The sequence below is a fragment of the Myxocyprinus asiaticus genome, chromosome 5 (assembly GCF_019703515.2).
Source record: "Myxocyprinus asiaticus isolate MX2 ecotype Aquarium Trade chromosome 5, UBuf_Myxa_2, whole genome shotgun sequence".
In the NCBI taxonomy this organism is placed as follows: Eukaryota; Metazoa; Chordata; class Actinopteri; order Cypriniformes; family Catostomidae; genus Myxocyprinus; species Myxocyprinus asiaticus.
In genome coordinates, this window is record NC_059348.1 from 15,523,281 (window position 1) to 15,540,622 (window position 17,342).

At 36.3% G+C, this 17,342-nt stretch overlaps 1 protein-coding gene across 4 annotated transcripts; it reads left to right on the forward strand.

Moving 5' to 3' along the window:
* Positions 1-70: 70 nt before the first annotated feature.
* Positions 71-15,865, forward strand: slc35a3b (solute carrier family 35 member A3b). Of its 4 annotated transcripts, none has more exons than XM_051699316.1 (9): positions 72-215; positions 2,797-2,919; positions 4,240-4,498; positions 8,841-8,995; positions 9,410-9,532; positions 12,239-12,413; positions 12,943-13,061; positions 13,166-13,299; positions 15,035-15,865. In XM_051699316.1, the coding sequence occupies exons 2-9, from the start codon at positions 2,908-2,910 to the stop codon at positions 15,123-15,125; spliced, it is 1,068 nt and encodes a 355-aa protein (XP_051555276.1). In that variant the 5' UTR covers positions 72-215; positions 2,797-2,907; the 3' UTR covers positions 15,126-15,865. The 4 variants fall into 4 exon arrangements, with proteins under 4 accessions (XP_051555279.1, XP_051555276.1, XP_051555280.1 ...); XM_051699320.1 differs by having other exon boundaries at positions 2,797-2,856; XM_051699318.1 differs by having other exon boundaries at positions 86-215; positions 2,831-2,919.
* Positions 15,866-17,342: the final 1,477 nt, after the last annotated feature.

Sequence of the window (17,342 nt, forward strand, 5' to 3'; positions counted from 1 at the left end):
AGATGTCACTATAAGCGCTTCGCGCTGACATCTCAAAAGTTTTAAGCAAACTGACACGACAGAAAACATGAGTGTCAAACTTAGTTTCGCTTGTGCAATGAGTGTGTGTGAGGAAGAGGTCGTGTTTTATTTCATGCGGCAGAAAGGCATGAGTTCCTGCATCAGATCGGATCTGCTGTTTCTCTGACGAACACTCACTGCTGACACCATCACAGGTAGTTATAACATCCACACACCTTAAAATGTTACAGCGGGAGCAGACTTTACAGGATGTGCCTCAAAACATCGCGAGTTGCCTACATGATGCCCAGAAATGATGTGCAGGGAGCCAGCTCACGAGGTTTTGAGACATTTCACTGTAATCTAATGTCTCTAATCTAATTTCTCTACAATAAATGAATGACTAAATAGAGTATCATTGTCGTATTCATAAAATCACGTTTATATGACAAGGGAGACCGGGGCTAGTTGTCAAACGTTTTACTCCTCTGCATATTTCTCAAGGTAGGTTTCTTTTTGAAAGCCAGTTTCTGTACAGACACATACAAATGCCTACAAATAAGCTGTTGAACATTTCCACCAGTATTGCCCAGGAAAAAAAGACTTTTTGTGCACTCATCACCTGCATCAACAATTATGAAACACACACCCACACACACACACACAAATCTACCTTCATGATACAGTTGGTCCTTGCCTTAATCCAACCCAGTACAGATACTGTGTTCACTTGTGTCTTAACAACATAACCTAAAAGACATCCTAATCTGTGACAGTTTTAATCAAGGTGCTTAAATCCAACACACTAAACCTCTGCTAGCGAAAACACACTTTTGGGCAGTTGGACTTTTGACTCAAAACCTGGTAGTTAGTGAGATATAGCGCTTGTGTAAACTTTCCCATGTGACAACTAGCCCCGATCTCCCGTAAATTGTAGCATGCATGGGAAAATTTGCTATTCTGTCAAAAGTTCAATAGAAATTGCACTGATTTACTCTCCACTTTGTCTTTGTATCATGCATTGTGATTGATCCTTTGGTGTGCTTATAGGCTAGGGAGTAAATTCGATATTTGTTCATTTATTCAACTCGCAGTGTCAACAGAAGTAGGTTGTAATATGACATGCAAATATCAGACTAAGGTGGAATTTCACTCAATCAAAAGTGGGTCTACCAACCTAGACTTAACATTCAGGTTCCTGAGGTGCAGTCAGAATCAAGACCTTGTTTGGTTTCCTTAAATGCAGTTATTATCTGATAATTAGTTATGTGGCCAAACCTGTTGGGATGTGCACCAGTGGAATGAGCACTTCTCATGTGCTCTACCAGAATCATGCACTGTATGAGGGGAGTTCACATGAAAGTCTTTTGGGAAGTTTAACTGTTGAAATCCACGAGGGGAAATTCTTCGCTACTGGAGGTGCATCGTGCAAAATTCACGATCATGCGGATTCGCATTGAGATGACTATTTCAGCCTGTGGAATTTCGGGGGGTGAAGTTAAATGTGACCGTGCCTTAATTGCGTAGCTTGGAAGTAATAGCGTTCACATAAACGATGATAAGCACGATTCAGAGGTTGCATTTTCCCTTTAAGATTAACATTTTTCTCCAGTGACAGTTAGGTTTAGGGTTGGGGTGAATACTTGGATAAGTAGAGTGAATAAAATATTCCTCTTCACTGTATTACAACTAAAAACAACTCGCTTAACAGCTCGCTTTTGGCTCTGCTCTGTGGACATTTCGACTGGAAACTGGAGCTCACACGTGCGCATACGTTCAACAACACTTCCAGCTTCAGCCACTGGGGGCAATGGTCCAAATTTCGGTAAGCACAGACCGATTTCAGCAGAAGAACTTTCGAACTATTGTCGCTGAATTAACAGAAAGATGTGCCATGTTTATTTAGTTATAGCAATTTTGTGTAACTACCAGACAAAAATTTGGACTTAATTTACTACATTTTTTTTTCTCATGATCTTAAAAACCTTTTAACCCTAAATGCTTGAAATTAGTTTTGATGACAAATATGAACTGTTCCTACATATGAATTACCATATAACATTTTACTTTACATTAAAAGTGTTTTGAAATGGATAAGTTAGTCAACAAGTGTCCAGCATACATGGGAACTCTTTCACTACTCTTAAATAAGCATTTAATTTGAAGAAGCTCGAATATAAGATCGTAGTAATAAAGAATGAGTAGGTGTCCAAACTTTTGACTAGTGGGTATATTTTCTTGGACTATATCGGCCATATATGGACATCATCCAGTGATAATTGCATATTCGTCGACCACTAGACCCCATGTGGTGTTCTGGCAGGACAGGACATGGATTTGGTTGGTGTAGGGTAAAGAGTGCCATCTCAATAGACAGGAGCTGTTAAGTTCTGCCCGTACACAGAGGAGAATTGTGTAGTTGACCCCCCTCAACAGCAGCCCGTAGCTGCATAAAGCATCCTGTGTGCTCAAAGTGTGCTCTGCGTCCTGCACTCATTTTACTCTCCCTCGTCTTTCTGAATCACACCCACACTTCCCATGTTTGCCCAGTATAAGTCATATTTGCGTTGATGTAAAGCTGTCAGATTAAAACGTTCTCCTCTTTTAGTGAATGACCTTCAGGCTCCATTTGTCATAATCATGGGGTTATGAGTGGCTGGCGATGTGTAAATAGTCTTTTCTTTACAAGGGCAGTTTTGCTTGATTAAATAGGATTACAACACCATATCACATCCTCCTACCATCCGGTAAAGTCTCTGTGGGAGTGCCTCATTTGTGTGTCTTGGCTTTTTACAGAAGGCTGATGTATGCTTTCTTGCATTATCTGCAGCTGAAAGAGTGTCTTCTGAGATAAAGGTAGTCATATGGACAGAATGCAAATCATACACTCATGACAATGCTCTGACGATGTTCAACGCGGTGAGTGTGAATTCTTCATCTGGGAAACTTTCAGTGGTGGGGGAGGATTATTATGAAGGCATGAAGGTTCTCCTTGTGTGATATATGAATGATTATTTCACGTGAGAGTGCATACACATCTGTGCATTTTCTCATCTATGGATGGCCATAGATTTCTTTTGAAATGAGCACGGAACAAAGAAACAATGAAACATTGACATGAGTTTTGCGATGTCTTATCTCCCTTGGGGTGTGAAACGGTATCTCTCAACAATGTTTAATGCTCTCTGATGGTTTGGAAGATTGTGAACACTAATCGAGATGCATTAGTTAAGGATTATGGGTTTGTCTTTACTTTGCATTATTGAATTTGTCTCAAATATTGTCAGAGATGTTAAATATTTACAGTTTCTTCACAATTAATCGTATTATTTGACATTTTCAAATCTTAAAGTGATTTGAACCTTTTAGAACAAACACTATAAAGTTACTACAGTTCATTTGTCATGTCATTTTTTTCCATTTATGTCAAAATAAATAGAGATAACAATTCTCCCTTGACGAAAATGTGGTCTAAGCTGAAAAATTCCACACATAAAAAAAAAAAAAAAGGAAATTTCAATAAAATAGTTCATTTGAATTCATCTATACATTTAATTTTTTTTTAAACAGTTCATGTCATGATTTTTTATTATTATTATTATTGTATTTTTTTATGTGGTGAAGTAAATATAGCAGAAAAGATTAAGCACTTTCAACATTGAATAAGTTAGTTCAAGCGTGAACTTGAAAATATTAAGTAAATTCTAGGTTTGAACTCAATTCAAACATGTAGATATTAATGCTCTTGCTTATAAGTAAATATTATGTATGATTGTTTGTTATCTTTAAAATTACAGAGGGCCAAATGACTCAAAATTAAATAATTAGATACACAATGAAATAAAACGTCTATAAAATCATTAAATTATTCATTGAATAACTAAATAAATCACTGAATGCCCTTTGTATTTAAATTGAGCTCTAGTTGCATCCATTTTCATTTCATAGTGCAAAATATGGTACAAGCGAAATACAAGCGGTTTCCTCTCATACCAGTAAAGCATTGCGCATAGAGTAAAAGATGGATCTTGGGATTTCAGAATTGATATCAAGATCGTGATACATCGGGAAAATCTATATATTTACCCCCCCACCCCTCAGTGGCTTCCTAAGAACATGTTAAGGGAGGAAAAAATAAAATACGTCATCAGTGCTATACTTGGGTCTCTGAGGGATAAGTATAAGAATCATTGAGCAAAGATATTAGGCTGTTAATCACCTTCCTTTACTCTCTCTCAGTCTAAACAGAGACCCTTGTCCCTGGACCCTGTCTCTGTATCAGCTGAAGTATCTGGTGTCCCCATGTCATCCACCTCAGCACGGCTAAAGTATGTTTCTCTGGGGGTGCTGGTACTGCAGACCACCTCACTGGTGCTGACCATGCGTTATTCTCGGACGCTGTATTCAGAGGGGCCGCGCTACCTGCCATCTTCTGCCGTTGTGTCTGCTGAAGTTCTGAAGATTGTTGCATGCATGCTGCTTGTCTTCAAAGATCACAGTGAGTTTACACTGTCCTATAACTGACATGTTTATAGTAGATTTTTCATTTTGCATTAATTTTATTGAGCTCATAAGCTGAATTTGATTTGCACCAAGCAGGGGGTCCGGGCAGGGTACCGTGAGCGGGGTGGGGGGGGCAGGCTTCTGTCAGAGGGGCCCTCCCTCTAGAACCGCCACTGGCACCAAGTAAGCACAAAAAGTGCTGAAATCGGATTTTAATCCAACTGCACACTGTACGATTTTGGCCACGATTCTGCCATCTGAGACAAGTTTCGGGAATCCTAAAGGATTTCTGTCGTCGTAGGGTAAAATCAGCAATCTTACAACGTTCAGTGTGATATGTTCACCGATGGCCGATTAATAGCCTTTGCGATGATCTTTAGCCTCCGACTAAGTTTTGGCAGTGTCAGAAATTTAGCATCGCATTTGTATAGTGTGACTGCTATTACGACGGCCAGATGAGAAAGTCCCCTCCTCGCTCGCACCCCAATTCACTTGGAAAGAAACCTGCTCCGCATCTGCACCATAGCAACATTTGTGCCCAGTTATCAGTCTGCTCAAGCACTTTCAATGTTTTTTCTTCTTTTCATTTTATATAAAAAGTTTTAATAAATAAATAAGCTGAAAATACTTGGAGAAAAGTGCAACACTTCAGCAATATGAAAGCATTATTCCCTATAAGATAAATAAATACAGAGCTTACAAAACGAATATAAATAAATGATTGCATTTTCTTAACGTTTTTTTCTTTACATTTATCATGCATTTTCTTTACAACTTTATTTTAATTACTATTATACTTTTAATAAATGTACTTTAAACGTCTGTAAACTTCTTTAGTTAAGGTTCACACGACTCACGAAAAAAGTTTGAACAATTTATATTTGTAAGTATTTATGGGACGTTTTAATCCAAATCAGCAAATACAGTTGGATACAATTATAGAAATCGATGTTGTGTTTGTGCATCATCCATAGGGAATTTGATATAATATCAGACTATTTGAATTTTCGAAATTTTGAGTGGCCTAGATTACTAATCTAAAAGAGGAGAAAGACGTACTGTAACCCACCTTTTTTGTTTTCCCTAGTGTGAATGGAGAAGATTGTCATTTTTCAGGACACAAGTCTTTTTTCTTTTGTAAGGCGGGGTGCCAAGGTGTTTGCATTCAAAGGACAAAACTCCCCAGGGAGGCAAAGAGCAAATGTAAAAACAACATATGAACTTTCTCACAATTATCATCTCTTCCTGAGGCACCACACCCCACTGAGTGCAGATTGCAAATTCACTTCTCAATGTTGCTCTTCCACATCTGTCCCATTCCCTACATTCCCATTCTTGTTCCCCTTCAGCTCAGAATCACCTCAAACTCACCTAAGATCTGTACGAAACAAAATATCATATCTGATGTATACAAATAATGTAACTAGGAATGTTTGGTATCATTCAAAAGGTCTCATCCCCACAACAGCATAATATCTGGTAATACAGTTTTAAGAATGTAGACAAATTCTGGCCACTGCTTGGGGGTGTGCCTACCTTCTTTGTCTTTCATCTAAATTACATCCTGTATGCAGATAAAGTATGACCCCAGGACTTCAAAACCTAACCACTCCCAAATTCTCTTTGTTTATGTTTTCTCTGGTTTGGGTATTTAAGGAAATGTAACACATTGCTCATTGGAATTTTCTGTAGCCAGAAATCCCGTGGTGCTTACACTACATATTTTGCTGAAGTCAGGTATGCATCTGTTACTCTTGAGATTAATCTTTGAGCATTAGATGTTTTGTATGGATTATTTCTGAATTGATTAATTATGTAATTGGCTTGATACATATTTACCTGACTAATAAATTGTTACATTTGATTCTATTCTGACTTAATCTGAAATTATTGGCTTTAGTAGATTACGTTAAATTCCTGTTACCGCAAATCTGTGATCAGGGTTAATACATACTAAGACCCAGCATTTGATGGAGCATGAAGCACATCATCTGGGATCTTAAACTTTCTGATTAACCATTTGGCTTTAGTTAAGTGTAATAGACTATAAAGGCTAAAGAAAGTACTATCTGGCACAATGTAATATTGATCGACCCATCCGAATAGCATTAGTCATGACCCCTGTTTAATGCTAATATTATTCTAGTCAAGTGTAATAGGAAACTATAGAACTAAACAAAGCTACTATTTGGGTAATGGTATGTTGGTCAGCCTTATCCAACTAGTATTAGTCATTTACCTCTGTTTAGATATAATATTACATTAATTATGCGTATACAGTTCTATAGAAATTAAGACACTAATTAGAAATAGGTAAGCTGCGGTAGTAATCATTCTTTTTAGTATTAGTCTTTTACCTCTGGCTAAAGATCAAACTGACAAGTTTGTGACCGTGGGATCCATGTACACGGCCAGCATGAGGCCCTTAGCGACAGGATTGTGAATGAACGAGTGCAATTTAAAAGTATAGAATGAACTAGAATAATCAATTATCCAAATCTAGAGAAGATCTCAATTAATGATCAGTAATAACTGGATTCTCAAACTAAATTCTAGGTCTGATATAATTGGAATCAGATAAAATTATTAATTGAGTCAGATTCGGTCTAAACTAAAACAAACTAGTTTAAGATGCCAAAACCACACGTGTGGCAGAAAAGACGAATGCGCAGATACCTTCACCACTTCGCTGGATTCCGCCATTGGGCCAGCGAGGTGGCATTTTTACAATTTCCACAATAAATATTTGCTTGTGGTAGCTAATTATTACTGTAGGCTACCTTCCGCACTCGCGTACATTCTCATCATCTGTAATTTTCTGTATTTGTGATCAGGCTGTCTTATTATAGGCCTATTTGACAAAATCCATCTTTCTTTTTATATGTTAGCCAATGCTCGTGATGGAGTAGTATTGGAGCAATGGAAATGATGATATCCTGACTTTCAGAAAAAAAAAAAAAGCACCTCCGGGGCAGGCAAATCTCGCTGTTTCACTTCTATTCCACAACTCTCCCGTAACGTGAGACACGTTCACTGATCGGGACGATTGGGAACACAGTCGGCTACGATGTGTATTGTACAGTCTGACATAATGTCGCACAGTGTGCCATGGCGATATCAATGTGTTCATATCGTACAGTCTGACAAGCATCAATCTTAAAGGACTGTAAAAGTCCTACAGTGAATAGTGGGCTTTAGTCATTGAGTTTTCTATATTGAGAATTGAGAGTACCTGTTAAATTCCAGTTCAGTTACTGAATTTGAATTGAGCTAGCAAACACGATGCAGCATTGTAAATTGAATTTAAGAAATTGGCTTTGAATAAAAAGAAAGAAATTGTGCCCCATCCTGGTGGATTCATACAGTATCTCTGTTGCTCACACTAAAAAAATAAAAATAAAATATTTTCATTATCGTCAGGTTTACTCAATTCTCCCATGTTCGTATTACTCAAAAATTCATGTAACCAAAGGAACTTAAATTAATTGAGTTGATTTAACTAAAAAGTGTCTTGTCACCTTTACTTAATCCATTTGCATGGGACAACATAAATATTTTTTGTTTGGTTTACTGAAACTGGGCAGAGGATTTCTAGTTGCCAGCATGCTTTGCAAGAGGGACTTGACAGGAAAAGTAAATGTTAAAATTAAGTGTTATTTTATGTGTCATTGTGCAAGGTAAATATAAAGGGGGAAACTTGTTAGTGTTTAATGCGTTATTTTGTTGAGATTTAGAAGAATTTTTGTTATGTTGTAGTTTTGGAGGTTTCCATCATGGTGAAGAGTGGCGCTTGAGCCTTTGAGTATTCTACCTATTACTTTATCCATTGAGCAATTGTTGTGCTAATTATAGCATATAGTGACCATGCAGCACTCGGTAGTGCTTCCCACCAGCATTTGTTTCACATGCTAACATTTCCTGTCACTACCTGGCATATCACTAAAAGAGTTTCATTTTAATTGTTTTGACATGTTACATTTAGTTGGGTTTACTTGGTTCGGTTAGGTTCCCTCTACTTGAAGTATTTAAGTTAAAATTACATGGTAATTTTAATTTATGTAAACTAATTTCAAACATGTGGAACCATGACTGAATCAACATTAGCTGAAGAGTTTTTTTTTTTTTTTAGTGCAGTATATTGTTAGTATTCAACAAACTCTGCTCTATTTTGGATATCTTCATAACAATTTCACATTATGTGCATTGCACATTATTTTTTTTGTTACTACTTTATTTTATTCACCAAACATTCAAAAGAGGCACTTGAATGTTTTTGTGTCTCCCTTCATTGGCTCTCTGTTGTCATTCTAATGTGCAGTGTTGCATGTGGCTCGTAGGTTTCAGTATTCGTGGCTTGAATCGGGTGTTGAAGGAGGAAATAGTGAACAAGCCTCGGCTGACGTTGCAGTTGGCCATCCCTTCAGGCATCTACACCTTGCAGAACAACCTACTGTATGTGGCTCTGTCAAATCTAGACGCAGCCACTTATCAGGTAAGACCAGTTAAAGGATATATCAAAAGCTTTCTGATTGTTTAAAACCTTTTGGTGGCAGTAGTGGGGAGTTTCTTTGGGGCCACACGTGAAAGAACCTATAGGCGACTAGTGGGGGATGTATAGAATTTTCTTTTGATTTGTGGTGTTTACTAAGATGATCATCACAAGCATTACAAGCATTGCTCATTTGTAAGGTTAGAGATTTTAAACAAACCCCAACCCTAAGTATTAAACTTTGTGAATGATAGGCATCTGTAGAATATGTTTGGAATTCTGTGGGCCCAGTCTTCATGTGGGTCTACTCTTGAATCATACAGAGACTCCATGTGGGTCTACTCTTGAATCATATAGAGTCTGTGATTTTTTTCTTAGATTTTTATACCTTGTTTAAATGTCTCTTGCATTTACCAGGTTACATATCAGCTGAAAATTCTCACTACAGCCCTTTTCTCTGTGTCCATGTTGGGTAAAAGACTCGGCATTTACCAGTGGCTTTCTCTAGTCATTCTGATGACTGGCATTGCACTTGTCCAGGTAAGCATAGGATAAACTAGAACTGCTTTTTATTATTATTATTATTATTATTATTATTATTATTTTCCAATTGATTTTAACTTTAAAATATTACAATTTTAATAAATAATTTCATACATTTATTTATTATTATTGTTTTTTTGTTTGTTTGTTTTTTTGTCAATTTCAATTTAGTTTAGTTTTCTTTAGTTTTCACCCCATGACTGTTTTAGATTTAATGTAGGGTTTTTTTCCCAGTGTTTTCTAGGTTTAGTTTAGTTTTAGTTTTTCAGTATTTAGCTTTTATTTTAGTTTAGTATTTATGGGTTGCCAAAGTGAATGCACTAACTAATATCATATGATATCAAATGTTTAACAACGTTAAACTTATGGAGGCCGTCTCGTGTTATCACGATCTAGCGGCATTTTCATATTTAATGAAGCCAAGTTGTATGTAGTTTTGTAATGTACTGTGTAAGGGGTATACTATGTACGAAAAAAATAAAATTCTTGGTCATTTTTATTTGACTCCTCATGAAAATGTATTTTAGTGTAGTTTCAGTTTGTCCAAATATGTTACTTTTATTTCAGTTAACGAAAATGTTTTCTTTTCGTGTTAGTTTTCATTAAGAAAATTTAGACTGCTTCATGCAGTTGGAATTGTTGTAAAGTTGGCTCTACAACGCTGGTTGCCTTTCCATGAAACCTTTGATTATACATGAACCAGTCTGCTATAATATAATGGCATTGTTCACTTTTTAGTCAAGGTTTAACTTTCTTGGTCAATCAAGAGTTTCCTGATTATTTGCATACATTAAATTACTTCTGTGTATGTTTCTTTTGGAATTGTAGAAGTAGATACCTGAAAGACAGCATTTAAGGTCATTGTTCTAGGGCACAACAGTCTTTTTTTATTGATCACTCCTTGTAACACCTACAACTTTCCAGTTTCCAGTCCAGATCTTTAGCCATTGCAATACACCACCAAATAAAAAAGTGTTTCAATGTACTTATTTCTGAATCCTAGGCTTTGTTCCGAAACCTAAACCTAGTGAGCGCCCTTGCTGTCTACAGCCTACATAGGCAGCTGCCTTCAAAAGCAGCACTGAAATGGAACCTCAAGTTACCTACTTGGAATGTCTACATCGGCGTTTCAAGTCGTGCGTTGTATGAATTATGCTCATCACATGAAAAACACAGTAGACTTACAGGGATAATTCACCCAAAAATGAAAATTCTCTTATTATTTACTCACCCTCATGACATCCCAGATGTGTATGACTTTCTTTCTTCTGCAAACACATTTGAGGAAAAATAGATACATATCTTATCTCAATAGATCCTCAGTGGATGGTGATCAGACATTTGAAGCTCCAAAAATCACAGACAGTCAGCATAAACATCATCCATACGACTCCCACGGTTAAATTAATATTATTATAAAGCAACACGATCACTTTTGGTGCAAAAAAGATCAATATCTCAGTACTTTTTAACTACAAAGCATCGCTTCTGGTCAGCAACTGTATGCGCATGTGACGTAACCGTGTTGGAATGTTCACACGAGAACTGATGCACGTGTAACACCCAGAGCAGCGCTGTTTACAACTGAGCAGGAGGAATGCTGTACAGAAGCTTCGTTGGTTTTTGTTTAGATCTGTTTCACAATGGTGCGTTGTGTGCTTATCATGGATATCTCATCCGAGAGGAGAGCGTGAGATTACGTCCTTAACATGCCAACGCAAATACGTCACATGAGAGACCACTTGAACTCAGCGCTCTCGTGAATGCACATTCAGCTGCTGACCGGAAGTGATGATTAATAATTAAAATGCACTTAAATATTGATCTTTTTCACACCAAAAGCAATCGTATCAATTTGGAAGACATTCATTTAACCGCTAGAGACTTATGGATGACATTTATGCTGATTATCTGTGATTTTGGGAGCTTCAAATGTCTGATCACCATTCACTTTCATTTTAAGGACCTACTGAGCTGAGATATTTTTGTATTTTTATTGAAATGAGTTCTGGTGAAGAAAGAAAGCCATACACATCTGGGAGTAAATAATGAGAGAATTTTCATTTTTGGGTGAACTAACCCTTTAACTCAATTGATTTCAGTAGAGTTCAGTGCAAATGTGTTGCTAAGCTACTGACACAATTATCTAATAAATATAAACATTTAAAGCACACACAAATATTGGATGGTAAGTATAGTTGTAAAATAGTCCATTTTTAACTGGATTGAATTAATTATATCAATATTTTTGATAAATTGATGTTGATATTTTTTATCAATATTTTTATCAATGTTTTGAATGAATTGTAAGTATATTTTTACTTTTCATGTTAAGGAATTGACTTTTTCGCAGAGGATAACCCTGCTGAAAAAAAAAACTATTTTTGCTGGTCTTTGCTGGTTTAAAATTGTATAGCTGGTCTCCCGGCATGACCATTCTGGTGCTCAGTTGGTTTAGCTGGTTGACCATCTCGTCTCTCAGCCTGACCAGCTGACAAGTGACCAAAGCCCTAAAAAAAAAAAAAGGCAGCAAAAACCCAAAATATCTTATGAGGCTGCATAATTATACTATGTCTTACTTTTAGAACAGCTTTTGTGTTAACGTGCCTTAAAATGCTGCCTATGTAGGCAGCTAACTTGGTTTTTGAAAGGAGCCCTAGTCTCACTGTATGACTCTGTCTGTGTTTGTGTTTGACATGACAGTGGCCGACTGACACTGCATCAGGCACCCAGCTGAAGGATGTGACTGCAAGCTCTCAGTTAGTGGGACTTCTGGCTGTGTTGGTGGCCTGCTTCTCCAGTGGATTTGCTGGTGTCTATTTTGAAAAGATCCTCAAAGAGACCAAACAGAGTGTTTGGGTCCGAAATATCCAGCTAGGTCAGAAATATTTTTATAAATGTTGCTTGTACTGTCTGCTGTAGTTTGACTTGTAGTTTGACTTTTGACATTATAGTTGCCTGTAGATCTGGTGTTGCGCTTACTGCCCCCTTATGCTGAGATTCGTAAAAACATTAAGGTTGTACTTCAAGCTTGAATTGCTCCAATGGTAGGAAACTTTCCTTATTATGGTCCGAGTGGCATTCAGTTTTCAGTGTTATGTTTTATATAATTAATTACACTGAATTGACACGTTAAATCGACAGCCTTAATTATATTATATTATATTATATTTCAAGCGCTTGACTAACAATATATTTCCAACTGCATATCAATGCATTAAAATCACCCAGAACACCTTAGCGACCACATAGCAATGCAGTGGCGACCACCCACAGGACCCTTGCATCATGGCAGCAAATTTTGCACAGACAAATACCACTTAAAAACCAGCATTGCTCCCTGTACTGCTCACTTAACCTACAGTTTCATCTATATTTCCTCATCCTTGTTCCCTCTTTCTTCTCAGGTGTGTTTGGACTCATGTTTGGGCTTGTGGGAGTGTTTGTGTATGATGGTGAAAGAGTGCAGGAGAATGGACTCTTTCAAGGGTACAGCAATGTGACATGGGCAGTGGTAGCGCTTCAGGTAAATTTTCATTGCCATTTCCTGTTCAGAACATCACAAAACCAACAAAGACCTGCATGTCACATGGTTTTTAATCTGTGTTTTGTGTTGAATACATCGTACAGGCTTTGGGTGGGTTGGTCATTGCAGCTGTGATCAAGTATGCAGATAACATCCTGAAAGGCTTTGCCACATCTGTCTCAATCATTCTCTCCACCATCATCTCCTATTTTTGGTTGCAGGATTTTGACCCTACCAGGTATTGTATCAATTATACAGTTGTTCCAAAACTTTAATGATTATACTTGAGTCATTTGGAGGCAACTATACAGTATGTGCTCACATTACTTACTACTGATATAATTAACAAGATAATGAAGTTAATCACATTATTTGATAGACATGAATTTTCCAGGTTCAATACAAGTTAAGCAAGACAATGGAAGTCAATGGGGCCAGTCCATAAACTTTAAAGGGATAGTTCACCCAAAAGTTGAAATTCTCTCATCGTTTACTCACCCTCATGCCATCCCAGATGTGTATGACTTTCTTTCTTCAGCAGAACACAAATGAAGATTTTTAGAAGAATATCTCAGCTCTGTAGGTCCATACAATGGAAGTGAATGGTGATCAGACTTTTGTAACTCCAAAAATCACATAAAGGAAACAGAGAAGTAATCCATAAGACTCCAGTGGTTTAATCCATATCTTCAGAAGTGATATGATAGGTGTGGGTGAGAAACAGATCAAAATTTAAGTCCTTTTTTTTTTTTACTCTAAATCTCCACTTTCACTTGTACATCTGAAAGTCATATGGTGCCTGTTAAGTTTCAATTTCACATCTGAAAGTGAAAGTTAAAGTGGAGATTTAGAGTAAAAAAGGACATAAATATTGTTCTGTTTCTCACCCACATTTATTATGTCACTTTAGAAGATATGGATTTAAACACTGGAGTCTTATAGATTACTTCTATGTTTCATTTATGTGATTTTTGGAGCTACAAATGTCTGATCACCATTCACTTGCATTGTATGGACCTACAGAGCTGAGATATACTTCTAAAAATCTTCTTTGGTGTTCTGCTGAAGAAAGAAAGTCATACACATCTGGGATGGCATGAAGGTGAGTAAATGAGAGATTTTTCATTTCTGGGTGAACTGTCTATTTAAAATATACACCTAACTTGTTAACGTGATTTTAGTCTGATAAAACAGCTTACTAACCTTATCTGTGTAAAGTTATATTTCATTTTACAACTTTATCATGACAATGTAATGCCGGTAAACCCTGCAATATGGTGAATGCTATAATGCTGGTAAATCCCTGATTTTATAACACTAAAATCATGTTAAAACGTATAATGTCTTATTTTGCTTAATTGTGAAACAAACGTTTATGGACTAGCCCCATTCGCTTCCAATATAAGTGACTTGCTGTAGCTCAATTTTGCTTGCTTGTAAATCAAAAAAGGATGACTAGAAATATTTGTTTTGTGTTAATCAATATTACGCCACAAATGCTGTCGATTGTGCTTAACTTGTATTAAACCGAAATATTCCTTTAACTGTTTTGATTTTAATATGAAATACATTTTAAAATAAAACATTAATTGTATTTTTAAATGTTTGTTTATCATCAGAAAATCAGCATATTCCCTTCACCATTCAATTTTAACGGTTTATATAGAATAAAAAAACGAATTCTATTTAAATTTAGCTTTTATTGAAATTGAAATATCTAAAATCTTCTTAAATACTGTATTTATTTATTTTTTCACAAAAAATGCTTCAAGCAGAATTTGCCTTTGTCCCTCACTTTCTGTCCTCCATTTAAATTAATGATTTGACAATTCTGACTTCCTATTTAACGGAGTGGCAAAAGCATTTTTTGACCACATGGTTAAAAGAGAAGTAGGTTTCTCTTACAGTCTTTATCTATTTTTCTAGCACATATGTCACAATTTCCTGAGAATAACCAGTGTGTTCTTTTGCAGTGTGTTCTTCCTGGGTGCACTGCTGGTTATCGGTGCTACATTTCTTTATGGTTATGAGAGCACAACTGAAGTCAACCCTAGTAAAGTATAGAAGGCTGGACTGGAGATTATGAATAATCCAAAACAGTCCTCAAGAGCATCTAAGATCCCCTCCTTCAGGTTCAGAGAACAAGTGGAGACTATATGGATGCTATTGGAATATAGCATAAGAACCAGGTGTTTAAGGCACAGAACTGACTACATTCATCTAAAACTTGAAACTTAGTTTCTGGGGCAGAGCCCGACAGGAACACAACAAATGTTACAGTCTGCATATTTACAGTATTTATACTGGTATATTCAAAAGGAATTGTTTTACTTGAATGTACCCTTTGAGAAGTTCCAGAAATTACTTAATGTCTTATTTTTCATCATTTTTAAATTGTGAATTATAAATTGTGATGTTTAATCTAATATAAAGGGCAATAGCTGTATTTTTATTGGTGGAGTAATCACGCCGACTGACGTGGGAAATACACTCAATTTTGAGTGTGTGAAATTACTCCAGTGTGGAAGTGTAGGTGCCATATTAGGTTTCCCTATGAAATTCTGTTCCCCTTGGACCTTAAACGATTTCATTGGCTAAAAGTAGTTGTTTTGGGCATTCTATGCAGTGCCTGATCGGAAATTCTACAATATTGCTTGAAGATTTATGTAGTCTTAAGAATGAAAATTCATCGATTAATGCCGTGTGAACTATATATGATGCTACATAATATAACTAAAGCAATGGTCAAATAAAAGGTTTCTCTTTGTGTTTTCACCGATTGGGGGTGAAAACTTGTTTTTGTACTTGTTTTTGTACTTGTTTTTATTATTGGGGGGGCCCCTGATTGTCAGACCTTGTTGCTCTTCTTGGGATTTCAGTGGAAATACTTTATAAAATTTTCATCGCAGTTTGCTTTATGCAAAAACATCTTGCATGCAATGTAGTTTTTTTTTTTTAACCTAATGTAATGTTATAAAACTGTCTGCTGTTCCACAGTAAACTCAGTCTCTTCCATTGCATAGACTAGTTTTGCAGTGGGAAGCATATGAATATGATGAAAAGCTGTTGTAACAAAACTTAGGATTGATGTTTGTGACAGAACTTACAACATGATTGATAGCAAAACATTTGATGCCATTTTCTATACATTTTATAACAGTTCTTTTTTCTCATGTATAGAATATATCCTTTTAAAAACTGAAACATTAACCTCCTAGGCAAGAAATGTTGAAATGATACTCTTGACCTGTATAAAGGTGCCCCGAAAAGTATTTAGACACTTAATTTTAAGAAAAGGTAGCACAAGCACACTTTTCAAGTAAGCCATTTCATAAAAAGACATTTGTTAGGTTTTAAATGATAAATTATTAAATTATAAGAACAAAAGAAAAATACTTTCTGGTTGCCAAACATAAGTGGAACATATCCATAGTTAATGTGCTGAACTACACGTGGTTACTCTGCAAGGGCACATGTGTGAAATTGAAGGACATTAACTTCATACAGCCACAAGAAAATCACCTTTTCATTGCAAAAATTAAGAATTATTAAGAAAGTTAGTTAATAGATGCCACTTAGTTTAAAGGAAAAGTTCACACAAAAATGAAAATTCTCTCATCATTTACTCACCCTCATGCTATCCCAGATGTGTATGACTTTCTTTCTTCTGCAGAACACAAATGAAGATTTTTAGAAAAATATCTCAGCTCTGTAGGTCCATACGATGCAAGTGAATGGTGACCAGAACTTTGAAGCTCCAAAAAGGCATCATAAAAGTAATCCATACGACTCCAGTGATTAAATCGATGTCTTCAGAAGCAATATAATAAGTGTGGGTGAGAAACAGATAGTTTTAAGTCCTGTTTTACTCAAAATGTACACTTTCACTTCCACATTCACATTCTTTGTGCATATCACCACCTAGTGGTTGGGCCTGGTCAAAGGTGGAGATTTATAGTAAAAAAGACTTTAATATTGATCTGTTTCTCACCCACACTTATCATTCGCTTCCGAAGACATGGATTTAACCACTGGGGTCGTGTGGATTACTTTTATGCTGCCTTTATATGCTTTTTGGAGCTTCAAAGTTCTGATCAACATTCACTTGCCCTGTATGCACCTGAAATATTTTTCTAAAAATCTTCATTGTATGCAGCAGAAGAAAAAATGTCATACACATTTAAGATGGCATGATGAGGGGTAAATGATGAGAGAATTGTTATTTTTTGGTGAACTAACCCTTTAATAGTTTCTATACAATGCCATAAAATTTATATATTT

Excerpts from the sequence above, each read along its gene's own strand:
- slc35a3b (XM_051699316.1), top strand. Across the intron at positions 13,062-13,165 it reads GGGCAGTGGTAGCGCTTCAG|GCTTTGGGTGGGTTGGTCAT; the intron begins GTAAATTTTCAT and ends TACATCGTACAG. Across the intron at positions 13,300-15,034 it reads CAGGATTTTGACCCTACCAG|TGTGTTCTTCCTGGGTGCAC; the intron begins GTATTGTATCAA and ends GTTCTTTTGCAG.